This window comes from Dryas octopetala, chromosome 7 (assembly GCF_963921425.1).
Source record: "Dryas octopetala chromosome 7, drDryOcto1.1, whole genome shotgun sequence".
In the NCBI taxonomy this organism is placed as follows: domain Eukaryota; kingdom Viridiplantae; phylum Streptophyta; class Magnoliopsida; order Rosales; family Rosaceae; genus Dryas; species Dryas octopetala.
The window spans coordinates 2,032,425-2,046,211 of NC_141372.1; the positions used below are offsets into that span (position 1 = coordinate 2,032,425).

General features: G+C 40.0%; 2 protein-coding genes across 2 annotated transcripts; one reads left to right on the plus strand and one right to left on the minus strand.

The window, feature by feature from the left end:
- The first annotated feature begins 1,548 nt into the window (after positions 1–1,548).
- LOC147278322 (Dof-type zinc finger DNA-binding family protein) lies at positions 1,549–2,639 on the plus strand. The gene has a single exon (XM_086251503.1). It carries the CDS (start codon positions 1,649–1,651, stop codon positions 2,354–2,356), a length of 708 nt encoding a protein of 235 aa, XP_086107629.1. The 5' UTR covers positions 1,549–1,648; the 3' UTR covers positions 2,357–2,639.
- A 3,850-nt stretch (positions 2,640–6,489) lies between these two features.
- Positions 6,490–9,644, minus strand: LOC147278323 (Transmembrane amino acid transporter family protein). The gene is made up of 5 exons (XM_086250701.1): positions 9,202–9,644; positions 8,093–8,226; positions 7,423–7,850; positions 7,166–7,297; positions 6,490–7,062 (listed from the first exon to the last, which is right to left on the minus strand). Exons 1-5 carry the CDS (start codon positions 9,585–9,587, stop codon positions 6,574–6,576), a joined length of 1,569 nt encoding a protein of 522 aa, XP_086106827.1. The 5' UTR covers positions 9,588–9,644; the 3' UTR covers positions 6,490–6,573.
- Positions 9,645–13,787: the final 4,143 nt, after the last annotated feature.

The following is a 13,787-nucleotide window of genomic DNA, read 5'->3' on the forward strand; positions in this document are numbered from 1 at the left end:
GAGTGGGTAAAAAAGAATAGCTTGTGTTGTCTCATTGTGTTGTTTTATAAGCAAATTGTGGTAATTGATTATTCTCTTGGTCACCTTAATGAATGGTACCTGCGTATTGCTATATGCAAAATTGGAAACTGTGACGGTGGCCCAATGGTCTGTTCTGTATGAGCCCACAACAGATATAAAAACCCAATTAGTCAAACCGCCCAACCTGCATCTGTGGGATGTTTTTTATTTTACCTCAATGTTATTTGGGTGCAACTGCAACTCATTCAGTATCAGATAAGAATTGAGATAGGGCAAAATTGAAATCAGTAGAAGTTGTCATTCTCAAACTTGGTTGGAAACTAAGTATACCCGTTTAGAATGCCAGTCAAGTTTCTGTGGATTTAGAGAAGTATAATTGTTTTTCTTTTTTGGGAATCAAATAGCATTTGTAAGCGATTGATTCATCCAAGATTAAAAATAGAAAATACAAAAAAAGCGATGGAGTAGGTTTGATTAAGACTTTAAGAGGGGGGATAAATTGATGAGTGTTGTTGTATTGTTTCGTAAGAGAATTGTGATTGTGGTTGTGTGGTGTAGACTAGACTGTGGTGTGTGCAGTAGTCACCAGTTAGGGTCTGAGCAGTAGTCAAAACTATAGACTGGGTTTCAAATATGACAGTGAGAGCTGACAAGCGACAGAGGACAGAGAATTGGAGGGCCCTCCCTCCCTCCCTCTGTTGAGTGTTGACTGACCGACAATGACACCCTAACCTTGGCCTGGGTGGCTCGCGTGCTCTACCTGCGCAGAGTAACCAGTACTACTACGATACGACGAGTCGTACGTAAGACACGTAGTAGTACGTATACAAATATACGATTGAATTAATGAGTATGTCGTATGTAGCATATGAGAGGCGCAGAGATCACGGGAAGCGGGAAATCCGGCACAGGCGAAACCAAGAGTGAAGACTAGACCATTGGGTAGACCGTAGAAAAGAGCAGAGCAGGCAAACCCAATAATTGCTCCCACGCTGCCCGACACTCATCATATTGTCGCTCCTCTTCTATCTATATTCATTTGACGGTTACTCCATTTTCATCTCCCAACAAAAAATGTTAATTCCAAAGTTATGGACCTTAATTACTTACTCACCCTCCGACTCTCATACTCATCAACTTGAGTACAATTTACGTCAATGCTCGCTCATACGCCACCTTCCCTTCCAAAACATTATCACACAACCTGCCTTCATGTTGCAAACTTGCAACTTGCAAGTAATTAATTACTAAATTAACTAGTATTGAAATTTGGACAGTAATTGAGCTGAGTCAGAAAAAAAGAAAAGAAAAAGAAAATTGAGCTGAGCCACGCGTCGCGCCACCTTCTACATCGTACATAACCCATCACCATTAAAACCCTTAATCATACATTTATTCACATTTTCTGGTCAATAAAAAGCTGTCACCACTTCCAAAACATCACCCCTAAGTGCAACTATCACTCCCCCCCCCCCCCTCTCTCTCTCTCTCTCTCTCACACACACACACACTAAAATCTTCCATATCTTGATTCTTCACCAGTTTGTCTCCTTATTCCTGGTCTCTGAACCCCAAATGCCAAAAATCCCACAACACAACAACGACGGCAGAAACGACAACCACCACGATGCCGTCTGAATCTGGCGAAGGGCGACCGAGTCGGGTCCAGCAGAGCATGGGTCACCCGCCCCCACCCCACATCGACCCGCTCCCCTGCCCGCGCTGCCACTCCTCCAACACCAAGTTCTGCTACTACAACAACTACAACCTCTCTCAACCCCGCCACTTCTGCAAGGCCTGCCGCCGCTACTGGACCCAAGGTGGGACCCTCCGCGACGTCCCCGTCGGCGGCGGCTCCCGCAAAAACTCCAAGCGCCGCTCTCGCTCTTCTTCCTCCAACTCCTCCACCTCTTGCTCGCCTTCCTCTTCTTCGCTCACCCAAGAGACCATAATACCCTCCACACCCATTTCCCTTTTCCCCGGAGGAGCGAACCCCGAGGCGCCCTCAGAGGACGACAACGTGGTTGGGAATATTGGAGGGTTTACCTCGCTGTTGAACTCTCAGCTGGGGCCCGGCTTCCTGGCGCTGGGTGGCGGGTACGGGTCGGGTCTTGGCCATGGATTTGAGGAAATCGGGCTTGGCCCGCTTGGCTATGCTGGCAGAGGGGTTTGGGCTTTTCCTGAGGTGGGTGATTTTGGAAGCGTGAACAATGGTGGTGCTTCTGGGTGCAACACGTGGCAGATGATGACGGGTGCTGAAGGTGGATTGGTCGATGGGGATTGCTTTGCTTGGCCGGAGCTTGAGATTTCCATGCCAGGCAAAGGTTTGAAGTAGTGAATTTAATTTCTTGCGTCCTTAGCCTTAATATGCTTTTGTCGGTGGCATACTGGGTTTCTTAAGACATTCTCAGATGTCTTTTTGTTTTTGGGTCTCAGTGTCTCTCTGCGGTGGTGGTGGGTATAGGTACTATATTATAGGTTACAAATGGGTAGTTACTTACTTGCTTCTTCTGTGTCTGTCTTAGGGTTTTGTTTTTCTTGGGGCTTTGTAAATCTTTTGGGACTACCTGTCTGTTTGTCTTCGACAGAAACCCTGCTAGAAAATGGACAAAATCACTTCTTTTGGGTAAAAATATTAATTGCATTTACTTTGCATTTGCATGCATGACTCGTTTCTTTCAATTTTCTCCCTTTTGTGATGAAGTTCCATGCATGGAATTTGTTCTTGTTAATTTCTTTGTTAACTTGGATCTCAGTGACTTCATCGAACTAGTAATCGATTTAATTATATCAATTGGGTATGATTGAAATTTGGGTTTAGACCAATAAAAAAGAAATTTGGGTATGAACTTAATATCTGGTGTTCCAGTTAATCTGTCTGTCTAATAAAATGAATATATACATAATTCAGATTCAGATAGATTCAGATGGACATTGAGGCCAATCCAATTTCATTTTCCATTGGATATATCCTTCTTGGATCCAAAGTTTCTTTTTTTCTTTCCTACCAAGGCGCACATTGGCACATGAGTACTGATGATGTATCGAGTCCCACATAATTAAATTAACATGGGTTGATGGAAATTAATTTAAAATTATGGGCCGGGAAACAAAACATGACCCGACACTTTAAAGTTTAAAAGGTATTAACAAATTACAATTTAACACTAGTATATTAGACAGTATGCTTTCTTCTCAAAAAATAAAATAAAAAGGCAGTATGCTTAATTACTTAAAATATGGACAGCTAGAAGTTAAAGGGCTTTAATTAATTTATTAATAAGATTAATGGGGCACCGAAATATGGTTCAAATTGATAGGGCGACCTAACCCAGTTTAAGGTTTTATCTTCTTTTATTTCGGGTTGAATATAATATTGTTTAATTCTTTGTCGTATTAAAATGTGAGATTTTGAAGTAGCTACATGCCACCGACCAGCCTGGGACCACTTGATTTATGGTTCATTTGATTTTGATGATCATTTAAGTTGACTATGCATGCATGCGCTACTGAATGCTGTTCTCATCTGATATTTTTGATCCTGCATGTGATCGAATGAGTATGTTACAAAATACTTGACGATAAAATTTAATTAAATCCGTAATCCCATATTCCCATCCCGCTCATGGGTTTTGACTTAATTTCCTTGGTTTTGAATCTCAAAAACATTTTATTTATTTTTCTGATTTTCATATTCCAATGATCCCATTTGACCATTTGTTTAATTATTTGGTGGCAGTGCATGCATAACATAGGGGTGCATTGGATCAATTATGTTGCGCATACCGTCAATTGTGGCTATAAGAGAGCACCAATAGCGCAAGCTTGGCTTTAATCCATAATCCGTGTATGCATGCCCAGATGCACCAACTGACTAAATTATTATAAGCCTGTGGTACCACTGCCCTGTTGAGATTTTGAGATCATAAAAATATGATACAATTACAATATATATATACTTGGTGTCAGGTGGAGTCATCATTCTTGTAGGGATATTTGTCAGCCCCACCCCACCAAACACGCATTAATCCCATCTTTAAGAAGTGCCTATTCACAATTAGTGCATATGAAGCAAACCCCATTTTCCTCCAAGCATGAAGCACCATTATCATTGCAATCCCACTCCTCATTACCATAATTTAGAATGCATCAATAATTCAATATCCAACATTATTCAAATTATAATTAACATATTAATAAGACTAAAGGCTTGGTCTATAATTCTATATCATTTAGAAGCCACCTATCAACAGGCTCAGTTACATTAACTTGCAACCAATTGGGTATTTGGTAGGGCTATCTTGGGCTTTGAATTTTGATTCATGTAGATAGAGATGGGGAAGGCTAAGGTGTTTCACATTTAAATAAAAAATCATTGGAATTAGACGACAATAACAATAAAACTATATAACCAAATTGATATTTGGGATGAATCCCATTGTTAGGTAGGTTAGGCACCTTCATATTAAGAACAAGGGTAAATTACAATTTAATACCTCAACTTTACCTCAGATTTCAAGTTAGTACCTCAAGTTTAAAAAGTTACAATTTCATACATCAACTTTCATTTTGTTTCAACTTGGTACCTCCGTTACTATTACCGTTAGGAAGTCCGTTATCCGCCTACGTGGCGCTGACGTGGCGCACGCTGACCCAATCACTAAGTGTTGACTTGATTTTTAATAATTTCCATGTGGCAGAATAATAATAAAAAAAGAATAAAATATTTAAAAATTAATTAAAATATAAAAAATTGAATTAAAAAAAACCCAGCCCTCTGCAACTCCCCTCCCCGCCCCTCCCCTCTGCAACTCCCATCCCTTCCCGTCCCCTCCCGTCCCCTCCCGTCCCCTCCCCTCCATCTGCCACACATTCCCCCCGCTCACCCCACCCCACCCCACCCCGACCAGACCCAACCTGACCCGACCAATTGGGCTCAAAGACCATTATGAAAATTATACAGGCAGGCATTTTGTGCAAAGATACTCCGTGATCCAAACTCAAACACCAATCAAAATCACAACTTTTATAAAAAGCTCATAGGAAACAAAAGGAAAAGTCACCTAAAAAATGAACCAGCAAAAATCACGATTAACAATCTCAATCCGTAAAATCACATCACACATTATACACAAAACGTGGCAAATTCGAAACCACACCAACCAAATCCAAAAAATGTATATATCTAAGGAGAAAAAAGAGAGCTTTAGATAAAAATTGGGAGAGTTGGCGATCATGAACCTTGGAAATGTCTGAATAAATTATCGCAGACGTATCGAGCAGCCTCGGGCATTGGTGGAAGAATGAGGTGTTGCAGAAGGGAGGGGAGGCAGAGAGAAAGAGAAAGTGAGAGGAGGGAGGTGGGGTCTGGGTCTGGGTTGGGTGGGGTGGGCGGCGGGGGGTGTTGCTAGGAGAGGGGGCGCCGGGGGGGGTGTTGGGGCTGAGGGGCGTCGGGGAAGAGGAAGAGGCTGGGTTGGGCAGGATAGGGGCGGGCTGGGGGTGGGGGTAATATTGAGCTGGCTGGGGTTGGGGCTGGGTGGCAGAGGGAGGGGCGGGGATTGGTGGAAGAAGGAGGTGTTAATAGAGGGGAGGGGAGGCAGAGAGAAAGAGAAAGTGAGAGGAGGGAGGTGGGAGGTGGGAGGTGGGAGGTGGGAGGTGGGTCGGGTCGGGTTGGGTCTGGTCGGGGTGGGGTGGGGTGAGCGGGGGGAATGTGTGGCAGATGGAGGGGAGGGGAGGGGAAGGGAGGGGAGGGGCAGGGAGGGGAGTTGCAAAGGGGAGGGGCGGGGAGGGGAGGGGAGTTGCAGAGGGTTAAGGTTTTTTTTTCTGTTTGTTTTTTTTAATTCAATTTTTTATATTTTAATTAATTTTTAAATATTTTATTCTTTTTTTATTATTATTCTGCCACATGGAAATTATTAAAAATCAAGTCAACACTTAGTGATTGGGTCAGCGTGCACCACGTAGGCGGATAACGGACTTCCTAACGGTAGTAGTAACAGAGGTACCAAGTTGAAACAAAATGAAAGTTGATGTATGAAATTGTAACTTTTTAAACTTGAGGTACTAACTTGAAATCCGAGGTAAAGTTGAGGTATTAAATTGTAATTTACCTAAGAACAATATTGATAAAGAAATGAGACTGGGTCCAATCCAAATTATAGTGATCCCAATTCAAGGAGATTGGGTCCAACCCAAATTATAGTGGTCCCAAATCAATGAGACTGGGTCCAACCCAATTATAGTGATCCTAATATTTCATATTGCAACACTCAATAGCCAGGGACCAAAACAGCTCAGGTAGAACCGTAGAAGCCCTATCAAAGTATCTATTACAGAACCTGTGGAGAAAGTTGAGAAACTACATACCACACCATTACACCATTTAACTATATATATATATATATGTGTGTGTGTGTCAGAAAGAAAGAACAGATATATATATATATATATATATGTACGCACAAGGCAAGACGTAATAAAATTGCATCAAAACAAACAATGTATAAGATTCTAACAAATTTTGCAGAATTCTGAAGCAGGGTCATTGAAACATCAAGTAGGTGGCTTGAAGAACTTCAATTTAAGTCCACTGTTCACCATACTCCACACGCCTCCAATTGAAAAAGCCAAACTAAAGGCAATCCCCAACCAACCCAATATCCAATGAAAGTACCAGTTGAAGCTGTACTTTGTGGGCTTTTTTATGAGAACCCACATGAAGCAAGGGTAGGCAAATGTGACCGGGAGGGTGAGTCCTCCTAATAGCCCTGCAAGACTGGACAGGAAGGGGAGTGCCACCCCTATGAAGAAGTTGACGAATCCATAGAAAACTCGAAAACCAGACCGGACCCAAATGGAACAGGGGCGGTTGGTACGACTTGTGTAACCAGCTTCGAAACTGTCAAATACAGGCATCGAGTATATCTGGAAGCTGCTCAAACAATTGAACACAACTAGTAGGAAAGTCATTGCAAGGAGTCCTCTTGGGATGTCCTGGCTGTGGAATGCGTACAAGGCATTGAGAATTCCTCCAGAAGGCATCTGGTGCAAAATAGAACATTCAATATAATCAGCAAGACTGCAATATGCAACAATTCAGAAAAGCTGATGACATGGTTGATATTAACAAGGTTGGTAAACTTACAAGGTTTCCATAAGCCCAGAAGCCTCCAATTGCAACAGGGAACAAACACATGGCTATGAAGAAATAGGCAACCTTGGCTCCTTTCCACATGGGTACATGAGCTGGGTGCTTAAAGGTTGATGGCATTGTTGCCTAAAGGAAGGTTAAAATGAAATTCTATTAGATAAGAAAAGTGCAAATTCCCAACTGAAATAATTTTAGATGCTACTTGGACACAGAGAATAAATTTATCACTTTTGGACTCACAGAGTGCATACCTGAATCTCTAGAACCAAATTGTGCCCCCTGAATGCAAAGGCTATGATACCAAGTGCATTCAAGGCTGCAAAGATAGAAGCCGAAAAAGATGGCAGTGAAATGGGTTCATAAGAAATGGAGGGTGGCCTTTGTTGGCTTACAGAGAGAACCCAAACCATTGTGGAGTAAGTTATGGCTGTCACAGCCCCTACAAGTGAAAGTCCTGCAATTGAATTGAGGTTTGGGAGCTGAGATAGAACGATGCAGAGTGAAGTGAATACTAGATACCACTCTACTGTTGTTAGGGGATTTGATGAACAGAGTGGCCCACAAACTATCTGGAAAAATAGTTTCATGGTCTCCCCTCCTATGAGAATTAAAGCTGTAGCAGTTCCTGCTGACAAATAGACAGTTGGGAAGAGAGCAAGCCAAACCCCTAACCTTTCTCCTGCAAAACGAAATAAAAGTATATACCATAAAAGAATGAATACCATACAATCCACTCCAAGCTATTTCATAAAGATCAAGCTGAAGGCATCACCAAGCTCTTGTCACTTTATTCATAAATTTTCACAAAAATGGAGTAAACTGAGAGTAGTTGTAGCAATTGTACGAGTGTGACACCTATTACACATTATATCATTATGTGAGAAAACAAAGAGCCATGTGGTAAATGATAAGGCCTCTTACCGAAGGCTGCTTGCGCAAGCTCCACATATCTGTTGTACCTCTTTCCGGGAACTGCTTCGTGTAGCTGAACTAGAATCCACAATGTGTAAAGTTGCCAGAAGTAGGCTATGGTTAAGGAAAGTGTTCCCCAACTCCTGTGGACATAATCAAACACCAGAACGAAGTCAATCATTAATTCAAGTACTTACAAATCTTCTCTTTGATTAACATTAGCAGGTTTTTAATTTTATGCAAATTGCAAGTACTTCAAATCTCTGCCTTTAAGTTATGAAGGTTGAGTGTATAATTGTATATCATATTAGCCAAAACCATTTCCAGGAAATAACTGTAGCAGTTGAAATGAATTCATTGACATTATAAAAAAATTAAGGCAAAAAATAAACAGAATTGATGAAAAGCAAAGTACTATTAGAGGATGCTCAAAGTGTTACTTTACCACAGCGCTTTGAAGTTATTTTCTTTTAATTGGCTACAAATTGGAATTACTATTTGCAATGATGAAAATGAACAAGGTATACACATACCATAAGTCAATAACCAAAGTGTATATAAAGGTTCCTCTGTCAAACCCTTAAAAGAATGACAGAATTATGAGTGGCCCCAGTAAAGGGAATGTGGAGTATATATATATATATTTCCAGAATCTTTGAAGTTGTAGAAAAGCAAAAGATAAAGGGAACCAAATGACTTCCCTCAAGGATGTTCAGCGTGTCTTTAAATCAAATCTATGATGCATCTTTAATAAATGAACCGACTTTACCCAGTAGTAGACCCACAAGCCATAAACTTTAGTCAAATTCCTCTCACCCCCATGTGAGGAACAGATAGAGAAAGACTAATTAAAACGTAGAAAAATATTTTAACACGGACCCAGGAGGCCAGGAGGCCAGGAAGCAGAAAACGCCAAGAAGCAAAATTTAACGCTGGATAGTTGGGTAAATTAAAAAGGAAAAAGAAGAAAAGTTTAAATGAGAACTGGGTAACCCATAAATGCAATATTTATGGTAAGATCTCATTGAAAATGCAGACCCAGAAATTGATAATCAAGCTTGAACTAATTAATGTGTGAAATGGGTAATTAATTAGAGTTGTGAGTAGGAAGTAATTACCAGCCGAGAAAAGAGAAGGCAACGGGAAGAACCAAGGCCTGGAAGCCAACACCAGCATTAAGGTTATGAAACGCAGCGTAGTGAGCATTCCCATTGCGAGACTCGGTGATGGGAAGCCAAGCGTCCTGGGGGTTAAGCTTGGTGAGGTGACCCACCTCCTCCAAGTAGCTCTTCATGTTGATGAGCACCCTCTTCATTGGGGTCCCAATGGGGCTCAAGAACCGAGGGGATATGAACGACGTCGGAGTCCAGGCCGAGGAGGACTTGGCCTCCTTGGAGGGCGGACGAGGGGACCTCTGGCCCGACGGCGTCTGTATCTCCGGCGTGGAGACGCCGCGTGGGGTGGCCGGAATGGATATGAGCTCCGTCTCAGGCCTCTCGTCCATTGTTAAATTATTACAACACACACAGAGTGTGAGTCTGTGAGTGTGAGTACTTATAATGTGGACGAGTTGTCTTGTTTTCTCACTTTTTCTTTCTTCTCTGTTTTTGCTTTCAGTGTGAGTGTCGGAGCGTGGGGCCTTTGAGTGAGTGACTGCTGACGTGAAATGGTTGATACGACGACAAGGATGTGACTTTAAAGCATAAAAGTTTTGCTTCTGATTTCCTACATGTTTCTGCTGCTGCTGGACCACCCTCAGCCTCACGCTTTGGGCGGTGCTGATGAAGCTTCAAGCCTCCAACACTGCCTTACCGACTGCTTCATTTTGATTGAGGGCTGTAGATTAGGTCAAACAGTCAATGAATCGCAGGGTAGATCAACCATCATTATATATGATTTGAGATATATATGGGTCCCACTCCCATGACCCATCGGGTTGTGTAGTCCGTTTTCTGCCTCCGTAATTTCCTGTTTTTTAGGGTGGATGGGGTGTTGGATGAAAAATGATTGTACGTGACATGCTAATGTGTATAACACTATGCGTTACAAATATAAATTCGTTAATTATCTATATTACAACATGTTGATTAATAAAAGTTTTTTATTATTAATATTTAAAACTCTAAATAATAATCTTAAAAATTATACCCATTTTATAAATTTGTGTGAATTCAATAAGTCATATGGTCAATATCAAATACACTCAATACCATAATTTTTTTGACTGTAGTTGTACAATACAGAGGACGAGGGGCGCGTAGGGAAACAAAATGATGATTGTTCCGTGTTGGCGTGCGGACAAACGTTTGAGTTTTTACTTACACTCGCAAGTCGCAAGTTACAAGTCATAGGCAAGTAAGCGTGACTGTTGACTGATGCTCCTTTTTCCAATAGCTACTTAATATAATATTTGGGAATTGCCCCATTTGGGGGACACTGTTTTCAGTTTTCTTACAGATCGATGAACTACGTACAATTATTTTAACCACGAACAATTAAAAAGTGAAAGCTTTTTTTCTTGAAATTGTGATACAAAATTGGTAAAATTATTTAGGCTTAGTTTGAGATTGTTGTGAAATAAAATCAGCTGTGAAGTAAAACAGTTGAGTGTTTAGTAAATTATGTTTTCAAAAAAATTATAAGTACTAAAAAATAGTACAAAGGTGTTTGGTAAATTATAATATAAAACTGCTATAGCTATTTATAATTATTAAAATGAACATGATGCTGAAAGTACTTTTCACTTATTTGTTTGGTAAAAATAAAATATTTTTTACTTGTTTTTTAAATTTTTGGCTACAAATTTGTATTAGTATTAATTTTTCAAATAACAATATTATTAAATAATTATGTCTATTACTTTTTTTGATATATTATAATTTTAATTGTACAAATAAAATATCATAATTAATGATCACAATATAAAATATAACTAATAATTAAAATATTCGGAAGACAAAACGTTCAAGGAGAAAACAAAACATAAAATAAAATAGGGATAAGAGATGTGATTTTCAAAAATCAATAAGAGTATTATGGGTAAAATAAAATATTTATTGTTGTTATAATTTACTGTAGTTTTTAAAAGCACCTAAAAACTTACTTTTTATTTTTATTATGAACAGTTAAAAATTGTAGAAAAAAATAATTTTTAATTTTTTTACCAAACATCAAAATTATTATAAATGACTGAGAATTGTCATCTGTACTAATTTTTAAACCGTCTACTGCAATCAAACGGCCCTTTAATCAAAGGAGGGCAAAGGGAGGATAACATGTTAAACAAAGCCTTCCCATTTCAAATCGGGTCTTAAAAGTAAAAAAATTATTGTATTGACTGTATTTAAAATTTACTGTGTAAGCAAGCGTTAGGAAACTGTATTTAAAATTGACTGGATTTGTGCATGGCAACTGGCGGTTACTTTGAGCAAACACAACCCACATGCTCCCGTCTCGCGTTCGCTGCTAGTGCGATCTGCCTGCTGCCTGCGATTATTATTATTTTTACTCCTAATTCCTAAATGCTAACAACAACGTTGGCTTTGGAGCCTCCGTCGGACTCAAACTCAAAACTATTTGATTTGCTGTCACGCATTGAAAATTACTGATTATAGCTACAAACGCACGCAAACTCAACAAGCATGCGTATACTCACTCTCTCTATTATCACATTTGGATTCAAATTATTCCTTTACTCAGTTGTGTCTCCTGCAATGATTTCTATTTACTTACTATATATGAAAAAGCTTGTAAAAGAGAATTAATGGTAATGGGCCACAAAGTTTCTTTTCCTTTTTCTCCAGCCGTCAACTTTTTCTTTTGGCTCTTCCAAGTTTATACAACTACATATCGATATAGGGATAATGGAGGTGGGACTATGTTCCATCTATGGATAACTGAAAATTGACTGCCAAAATGGTAATTGGCATGGATTTCTCTCCAGTGTAGGTGATGGGCCAACCACTCAGCCCAACCTGTGCAACCCAAGTTGCAAAAAAATAAAATAGAACTAGGACAACAAGACCGGGTCCTTATTCCCTAGAATTAGGTCCATTTAGATGGAAAAGAAAAATAACAAATTCATGTGATTGTAATACTACATAATATGCTGACATATAGTATTATTCACTCAAGTTAATGTACAATTATTATTCTATAAACTCTATATCATTCCATAAAAAAGAAAGCCTCAAAGGAAAAGTACAAAACAGCAAAATCAAAAACCAGAAACCCAACCAAACAAACTACACCAGTACTACCTCAAAGAAACCAACTGCAACCAAAACAGTACATACAAAACCACAATAAAGCATAAAACGAATCAAAAGGAACTCCACCAGCACCAAGAATACCCAAAAGAGAAGATGGGGGTGCTAAGACCCAATCCGATGGACACATCTTCAATCTTGCAAGCCTAGAGACCACATCAGCAGCCTTATTGGCTTCTCTAGAAATCCACTTCCACTGTACTGAAGAAAAGCTAGCATATAGCTTCCAAATCTCATTGAGCAAAGGATAAATTTCCCAATGACAATGCCTTGAAGTGTTCTTGACTTCAGAAATAGCTTCTTGACAATCAGACTCTATAACAACAACATCCAGACCCTTTTCCTTGGCACAAACCAGACCCTCCCTCAAAGCTTTAACCTCCACCAATAGAGGAGAAGACCTTCTGCAGCTAATTGCACTACCCGCAGCCTCTCTCTTACAACCACACCAATCCCTGCAGCATGGGAATTGAGGTCCCATGAACCATCCACATTGACTTTAAACTCAGAGGCTAAGGGAGGCTACCAATGTAGACACCACTTAGTGGCTAAAGCATTGGATATAGCCCTCCACATAAAATGCTTAATCTTTGGTAAAGTGTTAGCCTTCCAGATATGTTTCCAAACAAAAGAATCAATTTGATGAGATTGGTTTTGTGGTACCAAGTGAGGAATAGGTCTTTTAGAATGACCAAAAAAATAGCCAGACTTCACAGAATAATTTCCAGCTTTAGTAAAAGGCCAAATAACCTATCCCTGTGCAAACCAGATCCAATATGTAATTCCTCTATCTTACTCATTAAAGCATGATCCAGGTAGAAAGAAGCCTTCTGAAAATCCCAAGTCTGAGACTCCCCATGAATTATCTCAGACACAAAATTAGGAACATTAGAAGCTCCTTCGATGGAATCATTAAAAAGAGGAGAAGATTCACCTGGAATCCAAGTATCAAGCCAGATATTCACTGACTTCCCATTTATAACCTGCCATCTAGCACCAACCCTTAACAACTCTCTCCCTTCCAACAAGCTAGACCAGGCCCATGAAGCTTTCCCACCCTTTTTAGCATGCCAGAAATCATTATGAGGGAAATAAAGCCCTTTAAGGACCTTCCCCCAAAAAGAATCAGGATCTTGGACCAGCCACAAAGCCTGCCTAGCCAAGTGCCAACAAAGCTTTGTTAAAATCTTCAAGATTTCGAAACCCCAAACCACCTTCTTGTTTGGATTTACCAAGTCTATCCCAACTAACCCAATGAATCTTCTTCTCTTCCTCTTTCTGCCCCCACCAGAAATTAGCCAAAGCATGGGATAAGTTGGGATTGCACTGGCTACAGCTTTGATCAAAATCTCTTTCCCGGCATTAGACAGAAAGGAATTCTTCCAACCCTTGATCTTCTTTAAGACAAAGTCCCTAACATAAGACACAGCCTCTTT